Here is a 22,852-nt window from a genome sequence, read left to right on the forward strand (position 1 = left end):
ATCTCCTGACCTCGTGATCCGCCCGTCTCGGCCTCCCAAAGTGCTGGGGTTACAGGCGTGAGCCACCGGACCCGGCTCTTTTTTTTTTTTTTTGAGACGGAGTCTCGCACTGTCACCAGGCTGGAGTGCAGTGGCGCGATCTTGGCTCATGATGTTACTCAGGCTGGTCTCAAACTCCTGACCTCAGGTGATCCACCTGCACCACCACACCTGGCCCTCTTTTGAATTTTTATTTGCAATTTTAGATTTGTCTATTGAAGGTAGCATTGTGTTTGGGTGCATTAGGTCTTCCCAGAAACAGACGATGGGGTTATAGGCTGGCCAAAGTCATTCACGCTTGTACACCCAGCAATTTGGGAGGCTGAGACAGGTGGATCACTTGAGCCCAGGAGTTTGAGACCAGCCTGGGCAACATAGTGAGATCCCATCATTATTTAAAAAAAAAAAAAAATCAAAATTAGCCACAAGTGGTGGTGTGTGCCTGTAGTCCTAACCACTCGTGGAGCTGAGGTGGGAGGATTGAGTCCAGAAGGTCGAGGCTATAATGCAGCCTGACATTCCAGCCTGGGGAACAGAGAGACCCTGTCTCAAAATAATATTTTAAAAAAACATAAACTTTAGGTCAGTTTCCCTTTTTAATTTTTTTGTTTTTTGAGGCAGGGTCTTACTCTGCAGCTGAGGATGGAGAGCAGTGGCATGATCACGGCTCACTGAAACCTCAAGCTCTGGGGTTCAAGTGATCCTCCTGCCTCAGCCTCCCAAGTAGCTGGAACTACAGGTGCACACCACCATACCTGGCTAATTTTTGTATTTGTTGTAGAGCCTAGGCTTCTCCATGTTGCCCAGGCTGGTCTCAAACTCCTAGGCTCAAGTGATCTGCCCACCTTGGCCTCCCAAGGTGCTGAGATTATAGGCATGGACCACCGTGCTTGGTCAGTTTTCCAAAAAACCTGCTGAAATTTTGATAATGATTGCATTGAATCTATAGGTTAATATGCGAATAACTGCCATCTATTGAGTACTCCAATCAATGAACATGGAGTATCTTTCCATTTAGATATTTTAAATTATCATCAGGAATATGGTTTCTAGTGTACATTTAGCAGTTATTTTGTTCAAATTATTTATTTATTTAGAGATTGGGTCTCACTCTGAGGTTTTGCCATATTGCTTAGCCTGGGAAACCAACCTACATTCTGTCTCTACCGAACACTAAAAAATTAGCCAGGTGTGGTAGCACACACCTGTGGTCCCAAGTTACTTGGGAGGCTGAGGCGAAAGGACTGATTGAGCCCAGGAGTTGGGGCTGCAGTGAGCTGTGATCATGCCACTGCACTCCAGCCTGGAAGACAGGGCAAGACTATCTCTTAAAAATATATAAATAAAAAATATATTATATATATACTAATATATATAATACATATACATTACAGGACCCAATATTATGAGTAATATATATTTTCACACACAATATATAATATATAACATATATTACTTTGATAGTAACATATCACTATCAAAGTAAATATATTTCTAATATATATCAAAGTAGTATATAGTATAATACACAATATATTAATAGTAATACTAATATATTCATAATATATACATATAATATATATACATATGTGTATATATAGAGAGAGTATCACACAGGCTGGAGTGCAGTGGTGCTATCTCTGCTCACTGCAACCTCCACCTCCTGGGTTCAAGCGAGTCTCCTGCCTCAGCCTCCCGAGTAGCTGGGATTAGAGGTGTGTGCCACCACCCCTGGCTTTTTGTATTTTTAGTACAGACGGGGTTTCACCATGTTGGCCAGGCTGGTCTTGAACTCCTGACCTCAAGTGATCTGCCCACCTCAGCCTCCCAAAGTGCTGGGATTACATGCATGAGCCACCAAGCCCGGTCATATATATATTTGTGTAGATTTGGTAACAGATTCCTTTTAGAAAAGCACTAGGAGAAAGGGAAGATAACTGATTTTCCATTATTGTTATTCCTCATACCTATGCAGGATTCCTTCCAGGACCCCACTTCCCCCAGGTAGCAACATCCTTAGATGCTGAAGCCTCTCATGTAAAACAGCACAGTGTACTTTATTTTTTTGAGAGGGAGTCTTGCTCTGTTACCCAGGCTGGAGTGCAGTAGTGCAATCTCGGCTCACTGCAACATCTGCCTCCCAAGTTGAAGCAATTCTCCTGCCTCAGCCTGCCGAATAGCTTGGATTACAGGGGCATGCCACCGTGCCCGGCTAATTTTTGTAGTTTTAGTAGAGACAGGGTTTTACTATGTTGCCCAGGCTGGTTGCAAACTCCTGAACTCAAGCAGTCTGCCCGCCTTGGGCTTCCAAAGTGCTGGGATTACAGGCATGAGCCACTGTGCCCAGCCAGCTGTGAATTTTGACATGCTGAATTCCATAAAACCTCAACAGAACCACTGGAAATTTCTGTAGAATTGATCTCTTCTGACCTGCAACAAGTGGAATATCAGAGAAATGCAACTTGGCCAATCTAAAGACTCCTTCCATATTATTAATCTAACACAACACTTTAGAAAGGTATTTTCTTTTTTAGGAAAAGAGCCACAGTTATCTTAAATGTGAAAAACCACATCCAATAAACCAATAGAAGTTTCAGGAACAAGGGAACATCTTATTGTCACGCATTCACAGTGAAACCCATTTTAATGCAGGTCTAGAGCCAACTGCAGTCCTGTCCAATCCCCTAGGTACAAGGGCCTGGCTCCTCTTCCTGTGTACTGCCCGACTTCCTCATCTCACTAGGTCCAGACAAAAGGAGATGTCCACTGTCTTCCTCACATGTTGTGATCGTGGTTTAGAGGTAGGCACAGTGCCGCTCCAGCAGCGAGGGGTTCGCGTTACTTAGGAACAGCAGCTCTTTTTTCCCTTCTTCTGTAGCAGCTAAAACGGAGACAAACAGGTAAGTGGCAGTTTCCTGCTGCACTGTGTTCCCCAGGAAATGGTGTAGTCAGAGGCTACTATATCCAAATTACGTTCTGAGGTAATTATCATCTCCCAAGAAATCTTACTTCTAGACCCTTACCCCAACAAGCTACTCTTCTTTTGTATGCATTATTTCCTTTTCTGTGTCTACTCCTCCAATCCACCATGGAGCTCTCCCTTCCACTCCAAGAGTGTCTTCTGGACATCAGGATTTTGTCACATCTCCCAACTCTTAGAAATCTGTCCATTGTGTGTCCCAACTTAACATGCTGCAGTTAGTCTTACACTCTTCACTGTACTCCTTTAATAAGCTATTCCAATTAGTACTTTTTTTTTTTTTTTTTTTTGCTTTTTTCAATAGAAATAGGGTCTCACTGTATAAACCAGGCTGGTCTCAAACTGCCGACGTCAAGTGATCCTCCCACCTTGGCCTACCAAAGTGCAGATTACAGGCGTGAGCCACTGCACCAGGCCTCCAATTACTATTAACTTTCTATTATCTAGTGATAGAACAGCCTTAGCTTTTCTTCTATATCCCCTCTCATATTCAAAGATGAGGTCAAGGGCAAATAAATGAACAGCTGGAATGCTTTCAGTCAGAGTAGATGAAATATGGTGCTGAAGTTAATTTCTGTACATCTACTAGGACAGGTGTGGCAAAGATTTACTTAGGTGCTGGAGTAGCCCTCGTGCAGTATGAATTATTCTGTGGGTGTCCCAGAATGAATCTCTCAAGTGAAGTCTGTTGAATGAATAAATTCATTAAGGAGAATGTGGCAGGAACCCAATTACCTGGAAACTCTGCCCAGTGGATGGAGTTGGTTTTGCTCCCTTCTTTATCATGAAACATTTAGGGATAAAATCTCTTTTGTAAATTAAACCATAACAACCTTCCACCCACCTTTCTGTACCATTTATCAGCCAGAAAGAAGTCAAGATAAAGGATAAAGTACAAATTAAGGCTGTTGTTGATGGAAGAAGAGATCAAGGCTCTGATTGAGTGGGATTCTACTGTGATCACAAAGCCCTGATAGGAAAAAACTAAATGATGGACCTTTCTCATGTTGAAGCCAATTGTTTTCCAAATAATACTGAATACAACTTTCAAATTCCTTTGGGTTATAGTTGGAAACCAGGATGGGAATAAAGGGATCCAGGGCATCAAATCCTTCCTGGGGAAGAAAAAGGATCAGGAAACATATTAGTTAAGGGACAAGGCACCAGACAAACTACTTAAGCACTTTGAAGGCAAAGTCTTTGTTTTTCTTCTATGTAACTCTACTTCTCATTCTCTGGCAACATTGCCTGATACAGGATTCCACATATGGTGTCTGGCTACTCGTGCTCTACGCAGCTACAGATACTATATATATATATATATATATATATATATATATATATATATTTTTTTTTTTTTTTTTTTTTTTTTTTTTTTGAGACGGACTCTCGCTCTGTCGCCTAGGCTGGAGTGCAGTGGCGCGATCTCGGCTCACTGCAAGCTCCACCTCCCGGGTTCACACCATTCTCCTGCCTCAACCTCCCAAGTAGCTGGGATTACAGGCGCCCGCTGCCACGCCCGGCTAATTTTTTTTTTTTTTTTTGCATTTTTAGTAGAGACGGGGTTTCACCATGTTAGCCAGGATGGTCTCAATCTCTTGACCTTGTGATCCACCCGCCTCGGCCTCCCAAAGTGCTAGGATTACAGGCATAAGCCACCATGCCCGGCCTGAAGCGAGCAGTTCAAGACCACCCTAGGCAAAGACATAGTTAAGACCCTGCCTCTAAAAAAAAAAAAAAAAAGAGACAACATTCAGCGTGGTTGGGTATGGTGGCATGTGCTCAAGGCTACAGTGAGTTATGATGGTGCTACTGCACTACAACCTGGGTGACAGAGTGAGACCCTGTCTCCAAAAACATAATGATCAGGACATGTTAAAAGGATATAGAAGCAAGTTTGAAGGAGCTTTTTTTTTTGCTGTTGTGACAGGGCCTCACTCTGTCGCCCAGGATGGCGTGCACTGGCAAAATCAGGGCTGACTACAACCTTGACCTCCCGGGCTCAAGCGATCCTCCCACCTCAGTCTTCAGAGTAGCTGTGACTACATGTGAATGCCACCATGCCCAGCTAATTTAAAAACTTTTTTTGTAGAGGTGGGGTCTCACTTTGTTGCCCAGGCTGGTCTCAAACTCCTGAGCTCAAGGGATCCTTCTGCCTTGGCCTCCCAAAGTGCTGGGATTACAGCTGTGAGCCACCATGCTCACAGGAAGGAATTTTTTTTTTTTTTTTCTTGAGACGGAGTCTTGCTTTGTGGCTCAGGCTAGAGTGCAGTGGCGCAATCTTGGTTCACTGCAACCTCCGCCTCCTGGGTTCAAGCGATTCTTCTGCCTCAGCCTCCCAAGTAACTGAGACTACACGCACGTACCACCACGCCTGGCTAATTTTTTGTATTTTTAGTAGAGATGGGGTTTCACCGTGTTAGCCAGGATGGTCTTGATCTCCTGACCTCGTTATCCACCTGCCTCGGCCTCCCAAAGTGCTGGGATTACAGGCATGAGCCACTGCACCCGGCCAGAGACATGACAACTTAATGTGACACATTATCTGGGATTTATTTTTCTATAAAAGATACCGGGATAACTGGCTACATCAGAATTAATTCCACTAATTAGGTATAAGTATGACATCAATGTCAATTTTCTGACTTTGATAATTATGCTCAGGGTATATATTAAAGTATCTTTGTTTATATGAATGAGACATTATTTGGAGACAAAGAAGCGTTAAGACCAGGCACTGTGGCTCACACCTATAATCCTAGCACTTTGGGAGGCTGAGGTGGGCGGATCACTTGAGGTCAGGAGTTTGAAACCAGCCTGGCCAACATGGTGAAACCTCATCTCTACTAAAAAAAAAAAAAATTTAGCTGGGCGTGGTGGTGGACACCTGTAATCCCAGCTATTTAGGAGGCTGAGAAAGGAGAATCACTTGAACCCAGTAGGTGGAGGTTGCGGTGAGCCGAGATTGCGCCATCGCACTCAAGCCTGGGTGACAGAGCAAGTCTCCGCCTCAAAAAAAAAAAAAGCAAAGAAACTCTGGAGAAAGACAGACGGCTAAAGCAATTATGATCAAGTTAATATTTTAGGAATCCAGGAGAAGGGCATAAAGGAATATGATTTTTCTCTAAGTCTGAAATTATGTCAAAATAAATAGATTAATAAATACTTTTCTTTAGACAGGATAACAATCTAAGACAAATTTTCGTTTGACTTGACCTTTCCCAGCAACTCCTGGGGCAGATAGGCTTTCCGGGGCTTAAAGAGAGACCCAGTCTGGCTCAAAGTCGACACAATGGCACCACCATGCTGAAAGAAACAAGAAATGGCTGAACTGGAAAAAGTTGAAAAGGATAGAAAACTGCAATTTAATCATCTGTAAATGTTTTTTTCTTTCTTGGGCATACAGTGTTACAAAAGTATGGTCTAGCACAGTTAAATGGCAACTAAATTGGTTATTCCAGCTGTGGCTCTGACAGTAAACTGCTGCCTGATTTTAATTTACCATGACATATGTGTGGGTCTCAAACTCTTTTCCAAAGACCGTAAGGAAATACAAAAACACTTTAAATGTCTACAAGCAAAATAAAATTAGGCCAATATTTAAATAAAATGGTTGTGAATAAACTTACTCCAGTTAAGTGGAAAGATTATAAACCATATACATAGATTTTAATTCAGACCTTATTTCTAACTTGGTACAGATACAGGAATTAAATAAGACATAATAACTTACTGTCCATAAAATTAGAGATGGTAAAGTACTAGCAATGAAATAGGAGAACATGTTTAAAATGAAAATACATTTCTTTCTGAAATGTGTGAGGTATCATATACACTTACCCAATCATTTTTCATCATTTTCCTCAAGTTGTGAATAAGTGCTAATTCCTCTGGGGCAATCTGCATATTGGACAGAAAGAGATAAGAGATCATCACGTGCCTTTCCCAGATGTCCTCCTGAAATAACTGACAATTTTTCTGTGTTTTTTTTTGTTTTTCTTGACAGAGTCTTGCTCTGTCGCCCAGGCTGGAGTGCAGTGGCGTGATCTCGGCTTACTTGCAACCTCCGCCTCCTGGGTTCAAGCAATTCTCCTGCCTCAGCCTCCTGAGTAGCTGGGACTACAGGCAGATGCCATCAGCACCTACCTAATTTTTTGTATTTTTAGTAGAGACAGGGTTTCACCATGTTAGCCAGGATGGTCTCGAACTTCTGACCTTGTGATCCGCCCACCTCGGCCTCCCAAAGTGCTGGGATTACAAGCATGAGCCACCACGCCTGGCGACAACAATTTTTTTAAAACCCTCAACTAAGACATAATTGTATACCTGAAGGTACTCCCTCTGGGATAAGCCACATAGCTTTTGGCCTCAGAACTGCCATGCTTCTGGAGATTAACAACAGTCACCGAGAAAAACACCCACTACCCCAAACCAGCCCCATTTTGATGCTTCTGATCTCCTCTGCTTAGACCATCTAGCCTCATTTTGAAAAAAGAATCAAAAGATAAAAAATTAAGAAAGAAAGAAAACATAGCTTCTGCTGTCATTCTCTTTCCACAATATACTCCCTTAGTTTTCAATGAATAGTGGAACTCTTGGCATTACCTTCTCCTCTGTTTCCATTTTACTGTTTATCTTTTTTTTTTTTTTTTTTTTTTTTTGAGACAGAGTCTCATTCTGTTGCCCAGCCTGGAATGCAGTGATACCATCTCCACTCATTGCAGCCTCTGCCTCTTGGGCTCAAGCCATCCTCCCATCTCAGCCTTCCAAGGAGCTCGAGCTACATACAGGTGCAAACCACCATGCCCAGCTAATTTTTCGTGTTTTTTGTAGAGACAGGGTTTCACTGTGCTGCCCAGGCTGATCTCAAACTCCAAACTCCTGGACTCAAGCAAACCACCCATCTCGGCCTCCCAAAAGTGCTGGGATTACAGGCATCAGCCACCACAGGCCTTGCTGTTTATCTTCATATATATATACACGCATATATGAATATGAATATATGTGTATATATGCACATATGAACATATGCGTATACATATATGAATATGTGTATGTGCAGATATACATGTGAATATGTGCATATATATGCAAACACATATGTGCACATACATATGTATATGTGCATATACACATATATATATGAATATGTGTGTGTGTGTATATGGAGGTTTTTTTTTTTTTTTTTTTTTTTTTTTGAGACGGAGTCTCGCTCTGTCGCCCAGGCTGGAGTGCAGTGGCCGGATCTCAGCTCACTGCAAGCTCCGCCTCCCGGGTTTACGCCATTCTCCTGCCTCAGCCTCCCGAGTAGCTGGGACTACAGGCGCCCGCCACCTCGCCTGGCTAGTTTTTTTGTATTTTTAGTAGAGACGGGGTTTCACCATGTTAGCCAGGATGGTCTCGATCTCCTGACCTTGTGATCCGCCCGTCTCGGCCTCCCAAAGTGCTGGGATTACAGGCTTGAGCCACCGCGCCCGGCCTATGGAGTTTTTTTGACACGGAGTTTTGCTCGTTGCCCAGGCTGGAGTGCAGTGGCGCAATCGGCTCCCGGGTTCAAGCGATTCTCCTGCCTCAGCCCCCTGAGTAGGTGGGATTACAAGCATGCGCCACCATGCCCGGCCAGTTTTTGTATTTTTAGTAGAGACGGGGTTTCACCATGTTGGTCAAGCTGGTCTCAAACTCCGACCTCAGGTGATTCGGCCGCCTCAGTCTCCCCAAGTGCTGGGATTACAGGCATGAGCCACTGCGCCCAGCCATATATATATTTTTTAAGAGACAGGATCTCACTCTGTCACCCAGGTTGGTGTGCAGTGTTGCAATCATGCCACATTACAACCTTGAACTCCAGGGCTCAAGTGATCCTCTGGCCTCAGCTTTCCAGTAGCGGTGACTACAGGTGTGTGCCACCATGCCTGGCTACTGGCTAATTCCTTATTTTTTTAGAGGCAGGGGCCTTGCTATAGTGCCCATCCTAGTCTTGAACTCCTGGCCTCAAGCGATCCTCCCACCTTAGCATCCTGAGCCACTGGGATTATAGGCGTGAGCCACTGCACCCAGCTGTTTACTGTTTATCTTACTTTAAATATTCCTAGGGCAAGAAAACATATTGTATGGTCTACAAGGCTAAAACCCAGCCTCCATACTGATGGAACCAGAAATCAGAGAAAGAATATCGATAGAGACACCCAGTTTTCCTACCGGGCTTTTATCTTCTCTTTTCAGGGTGGTTCTTCCCCAAAGAGCATTGATTCCATCCACGGCCACCAGGAGGTGAAAAATACCCAAAGAACTTTGCCTCTTTAGCTCTTTCAGCACAATTCCAACTGCATCTGTGGCGTTCCTCACCCGCGTGATGCCCTATTGGGAGAGACAGTGGATTGTAGTGCTACCGGAGGCCTTCTCTTGTTATTGCATGTTACACATTCAGTGTCTTTTCTTATACCTGTTCAACCACTTCTCCCAGAGGACTGCCTTTCTCAGTGCTTTCTCTCTTATTCCAGACATACTTCTCTTGAACTTTTATCTAAAAGCAAGCAAAGAAAATAAAAACCAAAAAAAGGCTACTTGGCCTAAGGGTGAAACCATCGCTTGAAAAGGTTGGAGGCTAAGGTTAATAGGAGTTCATTTTAATCTATTGTTCAGGTTCTGTAAGAGACCTCAACGTAGAAGTGAATGCTTTCGTTTTTTTGTTTTGTTTTGTTTTGTTTTTTTGAGACAGAGTTTCGCTCTGTAACCCAGGCTGGAGTGCAGTGGTGCGATCTCAGCTCACTGCAACATCCACTTCCCAGGTTCAAGCAATTCTCCTGCCTCAGCCTCCTGAGTAGCTGGGATTTCGGGCGTGTGCCAACATGCCTGGCTAATTTTTGTATTTTTAGTAGAGATGGGGTTTCACCATGTTGGCCAGGCTGGTCTAGATTCCTGACCTCAGGTGATCTGCCCACCTCGGCCTCCCAAAATGCTAGGATTACATGTCTGAGCCACCACGCCTGACCTCTTTTTTCTGTTTTTTGAGACCATATCTCACTTTGTCACCCAGGCTGGAGTGCAGTGGCGCTATCTCGGCTCACTACAACCTCTGATTCTCAGGTTCAAGAGATTCCCCTGCCTCAGCCTCCTGAATAGATGGGCCTACAGGTGTGCACCACCACGCCCAGCTAATTTTTGTATTTTTAGTAGAGATGGGATTTCATCATGTTGGCCAGGCTCATCTCGAACTCCTGCCTCGGCCTCCCAAAGTGCTGGGATTATAGATATGAGCAACCGTACCTGACCAAAGTGAATGCTTTCTAATCCATTTCTGCTTGGAGTCTTGAAAAAACATACATAAGGGATTCTGATGAAAATGTCCAGAATGGCATCTGCATTTTTAACAAGCCCTTAGGTGACTCTGCTTTATACCCAGAGTTGAAGGCCCCTGGTCTAGACAGGGTATCCAGGAATCACCAGGGTAAAGAATTTTTCCAATACATTTCTGGTTCCCTAAAAAGATCTTATCTGGAGAAAATCATGTAGTTGGAAATGTGCTTGTGAGGGATTGGAGGATGTACCTTGACAAGTCAATGAATCAACTGAATTTCACTTTGCTACCCACAAAATGGGAACAACTTACTGTTGCCTATTTATTTCACATGGATAAATGAGTTTCAAGTTATGAGTCCACTGTGAGCAAAACTTACAAAAAGAAATTAAAACTGATACAGATATTTCAACTCCAGTATCAGTTCTCCATAGTCTATTGGTACTCAGGGCACAAAGAATCCATATAAGGACTACCAAGCACTCAACTTCTGAGAGTCTAGTCACCTGGTTCAAGAAGCGCTCATTTGTAGTTTTGAAATTCTTCAGCCAGGTTGAAGCCTCTAAAGGTTGATCAAAGCGCTGTTTGTTGTAGTTGGACTGCAGAAGATCCTGACAATTTTTCACCCAAAGATGAGCTTTAAAAAAAAGAGGCAGAAGAAAACAAGCCACGCAGAAACTGTATTCAACTCGAAATATTCCAGCCTCTTTTAAGTTATGGGAAATGACTTTAGTTTCTCATATATATTTCTTTTCTTTGTTTTTTTTTTTTTTTGAGACGGAGTCTCGCTCTATTGCCCAGGCTGGAGTGCAGTGGCCGGATCTCAGCTCACTGCAAGCTCCGCCTCCCGGGTCCACGCCATTCTCCTGCCTCAGCCTCCCGAGTAGCTGGGACTACAGGCGCCCGCCACCTCGCCTGGCTAGTTTTTTGTATTTTTTAGTAGAGACGGGGTTTCACCGTGTTAGCCAGGATGGTCTCGATCTCCTGACCTTGTGATCCACCCGTCTCGGCCTCCCAAAGTGCTGGGATTACAGGCTTGAGCCACCGCGCCCGGCTCTTTTCTTTGTTTTTTGAGACAGCCTCTTGCTCTGTCACCCAGGCTAGAAGGCAGGATGTGATCACAGCTCACTGTAACCTTGAACTCCCAGGCTCAGGCGATCCTCCTGCCTCAGCCTCTCAAAGTCTGGTGCACCACTATGCCTGGCCTTGTCAGGTCCAGCTTAGACTAAACATTATCATTAGAATCAATATATAAATCATACCAAGTGAATTAAATGCCACTTCTGCTTACCGGCAGGTTTGAAAGGTAAGTTAGAAAATGTGGATGTTACTATGCAAGCAGGGTTGTTTAAAAAAGAAAATGTGGATGCACACAACATTGAACACAAAAGAGATAAATGCAAGTTTTGACAATCCACACTGACGACTCTAGAATGCTGATAAATAGTAAAAGGCTCTCTGGGTACTCAGGATTGTTAACTGATGGCAAAACAAAAACAAAAACAAAAACAAAAACAAAACAACAAAAAACTCCATGGCGACCTCTAAGGCAGGAGTTTATGCTCATGGGTATTAAATATCAAAAGAAGGACTGCTTAGCATCAAAGGCTTCAGGAAGCTTTTACTCCAATTTCCTTTTGTCACATTGACTTCACTTTGTAACCTGCTTGGCAATAATATCACGAAGAAATCATGATGGATGAGCTCAGACTGCTCTGGAGCAAAGGCTTTTTTTTTTTTTTTTTTTTGAGACAGGGTCTTGCTTTGTTGCCCACGCTAGAGTGTAGTGGTGTGATCACAGCTCACTGCAGCCTCCTCCTGGGCTCTGAGCAATATTCCGACCTCAGCCTCCCAAAGTGCTGTGATTATGGGTGTCAGCCATTGTGACTGGCAAAGCCTTTTCCTTTAGCTAGGAAAGTTAAAGCTGAGGCCGGGCGCAGTGGCTCACGCCTGTAATCCCAGCACTTTGGGAGGCTGAGGCAGGTGGATCACCTGAGGTCAGGAGTTCAAGACCAGCCCGGCCAACATGGTGAAACCCTGTCTCTATAAAACTACAAAAACTAGCTGGGCGTGGTGGTGTGGAGGGCACCTGTAATCCCAGCTACTTGGGAGGCTGAGGCAGGAGAATCTCTTGAGCCTGGGAGGCAGAAGTTGCAGTGACCTGAGATTGCACCACTGCACTCCAGACTAGCCAACAAGAGCGAAACTCCATCTCAAAAAAAAAAAAAAAAAAGAAAAGAAAAAAGAAAATACAGTAACAGGATAATAAACCTAACAGACAGAAGAAACAACGAGAAGTTCTCACCATCTGGAATATGTAGTATCAGCCAGTCCTGTTTTGCACAGAAATGAATAACATGGCAGAGACTGAGGGTTTTTCCTGTTCCCTTCTCTCCATCTAAAGTATATGTTGTCAAAGAAAACATGACTAGAAGGATCATTTGTACTGTGAACAGTAGTTACGCTTTGTTTTGTTTTTTTTTTTCAGACAGGGTCTCACTCTGTCTCCCAGGCTGGAGTGAAGTGGCTTGATATCAGCTCACAGCAACCTCCACTTCCCGGGTTCAAGCGATTCTCCTGCCTCAGCTTCCCAAGTAGCTGGGATTACAGGTGCATGCTACCACACCCGGCTAATTTTTTGCATTTTTAGTAAATGTGGGGTTTCGCTATGTTGGCCAGGCAGGTCTTGAACTCCTGACTTCAGGTGATACGCCTGCTTCGGCTTCCCAACCTCCTGGGATTACAGGTGTGAGCCACAGTGCCTGGCCTCCATAGTACTTTTTTTCATTTCTTCTTTTCCCTTATTTGAGGGGAGAAAGCATTGGTTTATGAGGGTCCAAGCAGGCAGGAAAGGATACACAGAAGATATCGTACAGCCGGATAAGCAAAATTGGTGTTTTTCAGGTAATGCAGAAGTTCTAGGGCTGGTTTCCTTACCATCAGGCAAGCTTCACTGAGTGTCTTCACCTGATAAAATAGGAAAGAAGGAAGGAGTGGGTGGGGTGTGGAATTTCTAGCCAGTTCTTGGTATACATACTCTGCCAAAAGTGGCAACCAAGACCATCAAATTGCATGCCTCTTAATGTATTTGGTTAGGAGAAGCTGGGTTGGTACTGAGTTTGAAAATCTATCCATATAACTTAGCTAAAAACTGAAATACATTATTCCGCACTAAGTAACGTGATAGTCAGCTTTTGATTATTCCTGTTACTGAAGCATATATTCTATCGCAACTAAAATCTACAAATAATTGATATGTCTCATGACAAAATTATGTATACCACTTAGGGCCACTGTAAATATGGAAAGCATATAGAAAAATGCTTAAAATTTCTGACACAAGTTAATAATTCAATAAACATTAACTTTTTTTTTTTTTTTGAGACGGAGTTTCACTCTTGTTGCTCAGGCTGGAATGCAATGGCACGATCTCGGCTCACCACAACCTCTGCCTCCCGGTTCAAGTGATTCTCCCACCTCAGCCTCCCGAGTAGCTGGGATTACAGGCATGCACCACCACGCCTGGCTATTTTGTATTTTTAGTACAGATGGAGTTTCTCAATATTGGTCAGGCTGGTCTCAAACTCCCGACCTCAGGTGATCCCCCCGCCTCGGCCTCCCTAAGTGCAGGGATTACAGGCGTGAGCCAGTGCGCCCGGCCTAAAATTTATTTTTAGTTAATTTTTTTTTTGAGACGGAGTCTCGCTCTGTCACCCAGGCTGGAGTGCGGTGGCGTGATCTTGGCTCACTGCAACCTCCGCCTCCTGGGTTCAAACAATTCTCCCGCCTCAGCCTCCTCAGTAGCTGGGATTACAGGTGCCGCAACCACGCCAGGCTGATTTTTGTAATTTTAGTAGAGACAGGGTTTCACCATGTTGGTCAGGCTGGTCTCGAACTCCTGACCTCATGATCCACCCACCTAGGTCTCCCAAGGTGCTGGGATTATAGGCATGAGCCACCGTGCCTGGCCTAAAATTTATTTTTATTACTTTAACCATTTACTTTTTTCTCTAGAACTAAATACATGGCAGCTCAGGAGCAGGTGTGACCAGCTGCCCCCACAACTCTAAGGCCATCCATACCTCACACCCCCAGCATACTAACCTTTCAGAGTTTATGTGTGCATTCCCCTTTTGCTACCAGAATACTTTGGCAGGAAATTTGGGAAGCACTAATGTGTGTGAAACTGATTTGCAAAGAAAATATTAAAATATGTCTACTAATAAGAATAAATATCTAACAAATACTATTTGTAAGTATAACTAAAATAGTGTTAATTTTTTTATTTTTTTGAGACAGAGTCTTGCTCTGTCGCACAGACTGGAGTGCAGTGACACGATCTCAGCTCACTGCAAGCTCTGCCTCCCGGGGTCAAGCGTTTTTCCTGCTTCAGTCTCACAAGTAGCTGTGACTACAGGCGTGCACCACCATGCCCAGCTAATTTTTGTATTTTTAGTAGAGACGGAGTTTCACCATGTTTGGCCAGGCTTGTCTTGAACTCCTGGCCTTAAGTAATCTGCTCACCTCGACTTCCCAAAGTGCTGGGATTACAGGCGTGAGCCACTGTACCCAGCCAGTGTTGATATTTTTAAAAGAAATCCTAACAAAACAATTGAATTGGTGTAGGATTTGACAGGCGATTCCAAACTTAATGGAAGGTTCAATGTTCAAAAAAACACGATACAGGTATTAAAACAAATGTCGGCTGGGCGTGGTGGCTCACGCCTGTAATCCCAGCACTTTGGGAGGCCAAGGCAAGTGGATCACCTGAGGTTAGTAGTTGGAGAGCAGCCTGGCCAATATGGCAAATCTCCATCTCTACTAAAAATATAAAAATTAGCCAGGCGTGGTGGCGAGCACCTGTAATCCCAGCTCCTTGGGAGGCTGAGGTAGGAGAATCACTTGAACTCAGGAGGCGGAGGTTGCAGTGAGCTGAGATCACATCACTGCATTCCAGCCTGGGTGACAAAAGTGAAACTCTGTTTAAAAAAAAAAAAAAAAAAAAAAAGGCACATCAGGGCTGGGAGCTGTCGCTCACACCTGTAATCCCAGCACTTTGAGATACCAAGACAGGAGGATCACTTGAGCCCAGGAGGTCAGAGATGTAGAGTACGCTATGGTCACGCCACTGTACTCCAGCCTGGTTGTCAGAGTGAGACAACCAGGCTCTGTAATTAAAATAATAATAAAAAAATAAAAGTCAGCTACTCTAGGCACACTGTCCGTCAGTTAGGTCTGCTCCAAAAGAAGCAGTATTAAAAAAAAAAAATGTCATATTAGGCAGTATGACAATGCTAATATCCACAATAATGGTGAGGAAGTGGGCCTTCACGTAAATGAAAATTATGAAAAGAATGCTTAAGTTCTTCCAGAGCATTGTTGGTTAACCCAGTCTGAAAACAACTTCAAATAGTTAATTAAAGACAGTACCTCACAACCCTGAAGCTAAATCAATATTGTACTTGAATGTCTTGAACAGTTTAAAGTGCCACTGCAGATGCTTTCTTCTGGTTGTGTCCCATTTCCAATCTTAACAACAACAAAAATTTTTTTTAATTAAAATTGTTTTTTGGAGACAGGGTCTCACTCTGTTGCCCAAGTTGGAGTGCTGTGGCACTATCGTAGCTCACTGCAGCCTGAACTCCGGGGCTCAAGCCATCCTCCTGCCTCAGCCTCCTAAGGAGCTACCTCAAGGAGCTACCACACACGACTAAATGTTTTTTTTTTTTGAGTGAGCAACAGCAAGAATTTATTGTGAAGAGGAAAAGAACAAAGCTTCCACAGTGTGGAAGGGGACCCCAGCAGGTTGCCCGTGTTTTTCTTTCTAAAGATACAGTCTCATTATATTGCCCAGCTGGTCTTAAACTCCTGCACTCAAACGATCGTCCCACCTTCACCTCCCAAAGTGCTGAGACTACAGGCATAAACTACCTTGCCTGGCCTGTTATACCTTACTTTGCTTGAGATAAGGTCTCGCTCTGTTACCCAGGCTGGGGTACAGTGGTGCAATCACAGCTTACTGATCACCTCCTGAGCTCAAGTGATCCTCCAACCTCAGCCACCCGAGGAGCTGTGACTACAGGTGTGCACCATGTCCGGCTAATTTTTAATTTTTAATTTTTTTATTTTTCTATTTTATTTTTTATTTTTTTTTTTTTTGAGACGGAGTCTCGCGCTGTCACCCAGGCTGGAGTGCAGTGGCCGGATCTCAGCTCACTGCAAGCTCCGCCTCCCGGGTTCACGCCAATCTCCTGCCTCAGCCTCCCGAGTAGCTGGGACTACAGGCGTCCGCCACCTCGCCCGGCTATATTTTTAATTTTTGTAGAGACAGGTCTCCCTATGTTGCCCAGACTGGTCTCGAACTCCTGGGCTCAAGTGATCCCTCCACCTTGGCCTCCCAAAGTGCAGCTGGGATTACAGGCATGAGCCATAGCGCCCGACCTGTTATGCCCTTATTATTCATCTAATTTCCTGAAATAAACCACACTAAAGAAATAAGATCCTCTGGCTCGCACGCTAAAACTCACCTGCACAGGCAAGCTTGATAACATTTTCACAAAATACATGGGAGAATAAAAACCAACACATCTAATCAAAATATCGCTTCTATTTAGCTCAGGAGTATATTATGATTTTGCTTTTGTGCAGCATATTAACTATTTTCATGATATTTTGCCAAGGCAAATTTTAAGTTCATTTAAAACAATTATTTGATGCTGAAATTACTGGAATCTTCTTGGGCTATACAAGGAGGAAAACATCAATACTGTTTAAACATGAGCTTAAAGTAATTATACTAGTCACAAAAGGTAATCAACAGTTGAATTTCTGTTTTTCAGATTAAATTTCATCTTTTATAATTTTCTTCTCATTTAGCCCAACCCCTTTGCTAGCAGCAGCTTGTATTCTGGGCTCCCCCCAGTACCATTCCCTGTCTTGAGCACCTGCATCACAAAGCGAGGAGGAAGGCCATGGGGAAATACAGTCTTCAAATCCTGGGGGGAGATGTTGTAGTGCTGACCCTCGTGCTGATCCCCATGCTTGGCCTAGGAAATAAGAGTGCAAACAGGTATAATGGTGACAAAGTGACCAAGACTTTCTTTTTGTCTTCTTATCTGTGTATGTGTGTGTGTGTGTGTGTGTGTGTATATATATATATATATATATACTTTTTTTTTTTTTTTTTTGAGAGGGAGTCTCGCTCTGTCGCCCAGGCTGGAGTGCAGTGGCTGGATCTCAGCTCACTGCAAGCTCTGCCTCCCAGGTTCAAGCAATTCTCCTGCCTCAGCCTCCCAAGTAGCTGGAACTACAGCCGCCCGCCACCACGCCCGGCTAATTGTTTATATTTTTAGTAGAGACTAGGTTTCACCGTGTTAGCCAGGATGGTCTCGATCTCCTGACCTCGTGATCCACCCGCCTGGGCCTCCCAAAGTGCTGGGATTACAGGCATGAGCCACCGCGCCCAGCTTAAAATTTTTTTTTTAAGATGGAGTTTTACCTTTGTCACCCAGGCAGGAGTGCAAAGGCGCAATCTTAGCTCACTGCAACCTCCGCCTCCCAGGTACACGCAATTCTCCTGCCTCAGCCTCCCAGTAGCTGGCATTACAGACATGTGCCACCACACCCGGCTAATTTTTATATTTTTAGTAGAGACGGGGTCACCACGTTGGCCAGGCTGGTCTTAAACTCCTGACCTCAGGTGATCTGCCTGCCTCAGCCTCCCAAAATGCTGCGATTACAGGGTGAGCCACCTTGCCCAGTCTTGTCTTCTTTTTTTTTTTTTTTTTGAGATGGAGTCTTGCTCTGTCACCCAGGCTGGAGTGCAATGGTGTGATCTCGGCTCACTGCAACCTCCGCCTCCCAGGTTCAACCGATTCTCCTGCCTCAGCCTCCCGAGCAGCTGGGACTACAGGCACGCGCCACCACGCCCAGCTAATTTTTGTATTTTTAGGAGAGATGGGGTTTCACCATGTTGACCAGAATGGTCTCAATCTCTTGACCTCATGATCCACTCACCTTGACCTCCCAAAGTGCTGGGATTACAGGCGTGAGATACAGTGCCTAGCCCAGCCTTGTCTTCTTATCTGTGACCAAGACTTTGAAAATTGGATAAGGCCTGCTATTCACTCATGTCTTTATGTATTCTTTTTTTTTTTTTTTTTTTTTTGAGATGCAGTTTCACCCTTGTTGCCCAGGCTAAAGTGCAATGGTGCGATCGTGGCTCACCACAACCTCCGCCTCCCAGGTTCAAGCAATTCTACTGCCTCAGCCTCCCAAGTAGCTAGGATCACAGGCATGTGCCATCACACCTGGCTAATTTTGTATTTTTAGTAGAGACAGGGTTTCTCCATGTTGGACAGGCTGGTCTTCAAGTGATCTGCCTGCCTTGGCTTCCCGAAGTGCTGGGATTACAGGTGTGAGCCACTGCACCCGGCCTTTATGTCTTGTTTTTTCTTTTTTTTTTTGAGACAAGATCTTGCTCGGTTTACCAGGATGGAGTGTGGTGGTGCAATCACGGCTCACTGAGACCTCCAATTCCCAGGCTCAAGAGATCCTCCTGCCTCAGCCTCACGAGTAGCTGGGACCACAGGTGTGCACCACTACACCTGGCTAACTTCTTGACTTTTTTGGTAGAGATGAGGTCTTGCTATGTTGCCCAGGTTGGTCTTGAACTCCTGAACTCCAGTGATCCTCCCGCTTTAGCCTCTCAGTGTTGGGATTACAGGCATGAGCCACTGTGCCCTGGACCACTCATCTCTTAAAGCTGGAAAAGATATCTCCCATTGTTTTGAGAAAGCCTGTTGCCCAGACTGGAGTGCAGTGGCCTGATCTCAGCTGACTGTAGCCTTGACCTCTTCGGCTCAAGTGATCCTTGTACCTAAACCTCTCCAGTAGCTGGGACTACAGGCGCATGCCACTATGCACTGCTAATTGAAAAACTTTTGGCCGAGTGCGGTGGCTCATGCCTGTCATCCCAGCACTATGGGAGGCCAAGGTCGGTGGATCATGAGATCAGGAGTTCAAGACCAGCCTGGCCAAGAGGGTGAAAGCCCGTCTCTACAAAAAATACAAATAATTAGCCAGGCATGGTGGCAGGTGCCTGTAATCCCAGCTACTCGGGAGGCTGAGGCACAGAACTGCTTGAACCCAGGAGGTAGAGGATGCAGTGAGCTATGATCATGCCACCGTACTCCAGCCTGGGCGACAGAGCAAGGCTCCGTCTAAAAAAAAGAAAAAAAAGAAAAAGAAAAAAAAAATTTTTTTTGGTTGGGTGCAGTGCCTCACGTCTGTAATCCCAGCACTTTAGGAAGCTGAGGTGGGTGGATTGCCTGAGGTCAGGAGTTTAAGACCAGCCTGGCCAACATGGTGAAACCCAATCTGTACTAAAAATACAAAACTTAGCCAGGCGTGGTGATGGGTGCCTGTAATCAGTTACTTGGGAGGCTGAGACAGGAAAATCACTTAAACCCGGGAGGTGGAGGCTGCAGTGAGACGAGACCGCGCCATTGCACTCCAGCCTGGGCAAGAAGAGTAAAACTCTGTCTCAAAAAAAAAAAAAAAAATTGTTTAGAGTTAGGGTCTTGCCATGTTGCCTAGGCTAGTCTAGAACTCCTAAGCTCAAGTGATCCTCCCGCCTAGGCCTCCCAAAGTGCAGGGATTGCAGGCATAAGCTACTGTGCCCATCCTCATTTATCTTAGCCAAGAATGCTGATTGCTGTCCCCAAACCCAGTATGTATATAAAAGTGGTGGCCCAAATAATGAAGCCAATTGCTCATCAAAGTAAACCGTAGATGTAGGGGTAGCAAAGACAATTCTTGCCATCTGGATTCTTCTGTGCTGTGTATAGAGATGCCCCAGTCATGTGACAAGATCATCTGCATGCTGCTGTTTCCATAGAAACCCCAGAGGAACTGGCAGATAAAAGGACTACAATTACAGAGAAAGCTGAAAGACACTTCAGTGGCTTGATTCATTTATTCTACTTCATTTTGTGTTTGTCAAAATAGGTGAAAGGTATATATATATTGGGATTACAGGCATAAGCCACCTCACCCAGCCATATATATATACTTTTTAAGACAGAGTCTTGCTCTCCTGCCCAGGCTGGAGTGCAGTGGCGCAATCTTGGCTCACTGCAACTTCTGTCTCCTCAGTTCAAGCGATTCTCCTGCCTCAGCCTCCTAAGTAGCTGGGATTACAGGTGCCCGCCACCACAGCCAGCTAATTTTAGTATTTTTAGTAGAGACAGGCTTTCACCATGTTGGCCAGGCTGGTCTAGAACTGACCTCAAGTGATCCTCCTGCCTCGGCCTCCCAAAGTGCTAGGATGATAGTCATGAGCCACCCCGCATGGCCAAAGGCTAGAGATATATTTAAAACACACCCTGCTGAGATCATGTTTTGAGTAATGGGTGATTCTTTTTTTCCTTCCACACAGACTGTATTAAGATGGGAAGACTCAGAGGGTAGGGGCAGGGAAGGAAACTACTGGTTCTTCACATTACAGCACAGACCACAAATTAATTTCATTTATGAGAGGTAGCAACAAAAAGAAATCAATATCCAGTCTAATGGGGAACTGGACTAGAAAATGCAACACTAGATACTGCTGGAATCCTGGCTTCTGCAGACAAAATTCATTTTAAATGCTGCTCTTCTCATAACAAATCAAGTTAGTTCCCTCTCCAGACCCTAGGAAATCCACTTACAAAACTGCAAAATAGCACCAGATTGGTTATTAGAAAAACTGGGTTCTGAAACTACCCTGGTAGAAAATTGTGGGCAAGTAGTTTAATTTCTTTAGTATTCTCCATACCAGAGGTTGTTAAGTTATGGCTGGACACCTGCTTTGTAAACAGAGTTTTACTGGTACATGTTTACACCCATTTGTTTATGGCAGAGTTGAGTACTTGTGACAGATCATCCCAGTCCATCGGCCTAAAATATTCACTACATAGTCCTTTAAGAAAAGGTCTGTCACCCAACACATAATATAAGCAATAATAATTGGTAAACTTACCCTGTAAGAAATTAAACTTAGTAAGTATTGAGTATTCGACAACTCTATGCTCAGCAAAATCCATGAAACTAGGTGAATTCACTAGTCGGGATTACATGGGAACAGATATGGATGGAGCTGGCCAGTGTATGTTACCACAGTATCAGACAGGGACAGGGAGAATCTGGGTTCCAGAGTGCTATCTCAGGTGCAGTATCTGAGTAAATGCAAATCTACTAAGCTTCTTGCAGTTTCAGTTTTCCTATGCAAAATGAGGATAGGAACACAAATCATAAGCCCTGAGAAACCCCATATACACATTAGTAACTTACCGGGTCATTCTCAATGGTGCGGGAAATAGCTCTGGGACTCTCAACTGGAACCTGGTTATCTAGGTGAGCAGCAATGCTTTGGCTTGCCTGGGTCCCCATGTGTAAAAAACGCCCAGGGTCCAACTGTAAGAGAAATCATTTCAGTGTCATGGGGTTATCAAACTTTTTTTTTTTTTTTTTTTTTTTTTTTGAGACAGAGTTTCGCTCTTGTTGCCCAAGCTGGAGTGCAATGGAGTGTAGTGATCCTGGCTCACTACAACCTCCGCCTCCCGGGTTCAAGTGATTCTCCCGCCTCAGTCTCCTGAGTAACTGGGATTACAGGCACGTGCCACCACACCCAGCTAATTTTTTGTATTTTTAGTAGAAACGAGATTTCACCATGTTGGCCAGACTGATCTTGAACTCCTGAACTCAGGTGATCTGCCCGCCTCTGCCTCCCAAAATGCTGGGATTACAGGCTTGAGTCACCACACCTGGCCAAACAAACTTTTTATGCTCGCTATAACACTGAGAAGGTGAGCCATGTCTGCAACAGGGATGTCACTAACATACATTTTTCTTCTATGTAAAAAAGATCCCTGTTATTATTTAAAATTCACTAAGTCCAATGACATTGTTCATATTCTATATCTGTTCCAGTCTATGTATTGCCTTATCAGGGATCTGTCCTATATGGAAACAAACAATTCTGTCAGAGATTATTCAGGAGCATACACAGCATAACCATTAGCAAACTTGAAGCAGGAAAGCTCTTTTAATGTGCTTGCCCAGTGATGAATGGTTGCCAAAACTGTGTAATTCTCATTCTCTGTCAGTCACCTCAGTTATCAGGGGATCAGTGCAATGCTTCTCACTATGTGACAGCTATAATTACATGCCCTGTAACAATTTTCCTGCTAATTGTGCCCTGGAATAAAGAATCTTTCATTAGAGACATGTAATAAGGGAGTATGTCAGATACATAGCTAAGTGAAAGCAAACTGCTCTATAGGTAACTCAGTGAACTGTACACTGAAACCTCTGAACCAACAGAGAGGGGAAGAGGGGGGATTTCAGGAGACAAATCTAACAAAATGGTAAGTGAAAAACTCCAAAACTGAGCTTAAGGATAACAAGCCTTATGTAGAAAGTGAAAAGATGTGTTATGAGGAAAAGATTAGGGAATGCAGCCAGGAGAAGCAAGAGAACAGAAATATAATGGATAG

At 44.2% G+C, this 22,852-nt stretch overlaps 1 protein-coding gene across 8 annotated transcripts in view; it reads right to left on the bottom strand.

Moving 5' to 3' along the window:
* Positions 1–2,626: 2,626 nt before the first annotated feature.
* LOC105498018 (death associated protein 3) overlaps positions 2,627–22,852 on the bottom strand; it is a 55,480-nt gene continuing 35,254 nt past the window's right edge. For 7 of the 8 annotated variants that reach the window (XM_071084075.1, XM_071084049.1, XM_071084084.1 and 4 more), the window contains 11 exons: positions 21,648–21,770; positions 17,261–17,362; positions 13,175–13,283; positions 12,622–12,714; positions 10,823–10,953; positions 9,462–9,542; positions 9,218–9,376; positions 6,860–6,919; positions 6,236–6,325; positions 4,017–4,134; positions 2,627–2,920 (listed from right to left, as the gene is read on the bottom strand). In XM_071084075.1, coding sequence (XP_070940176.1) covers positions 2,835–2,920; positions 4,017–4,134; positions 6,236–6,325; positions 6,860–6,919; positions 9,218–9,376; positions 9,462–9,542; positions 10,823–10,953; positions 12,622–12,714; positions 13,175–13,283; positions 17,261–17,362; positions 21,648–21,770 — 1,152 coding nt within the window. In that variant the 3' untranslated portion in view covers positions 2,627–2,834. The remainder of the gene's footprint in view (positions 2,921–4,016; positions 4,135–6,235; positions 6,326–6,859; positions 6,920–9,217; positions 9,377–9,461; positions 9,543–10,822; positions 10,954–12,621; positions 12,715–13,174; positions 13,284–17,260; positions 17,363–21,647; positions 21,771–22,852) is intronic. The other variant, XM_071084089.1, reaches the window with a different exon arrangement.

Source organism: Macaca nemestrina, chromosome 1 (assembly GCF_043159975.1).
Source record: "Macaca nemestrina isolate mMacNem1 chromosome 1, mMacNem.hap1, whole genome shotgun sequence".
Lineage (NCBI taxonomy): Eukaryota > Metazoa > Chordata > Mammalia > Primates > Cercopithecidae > Macaca > Macaca nemestrina.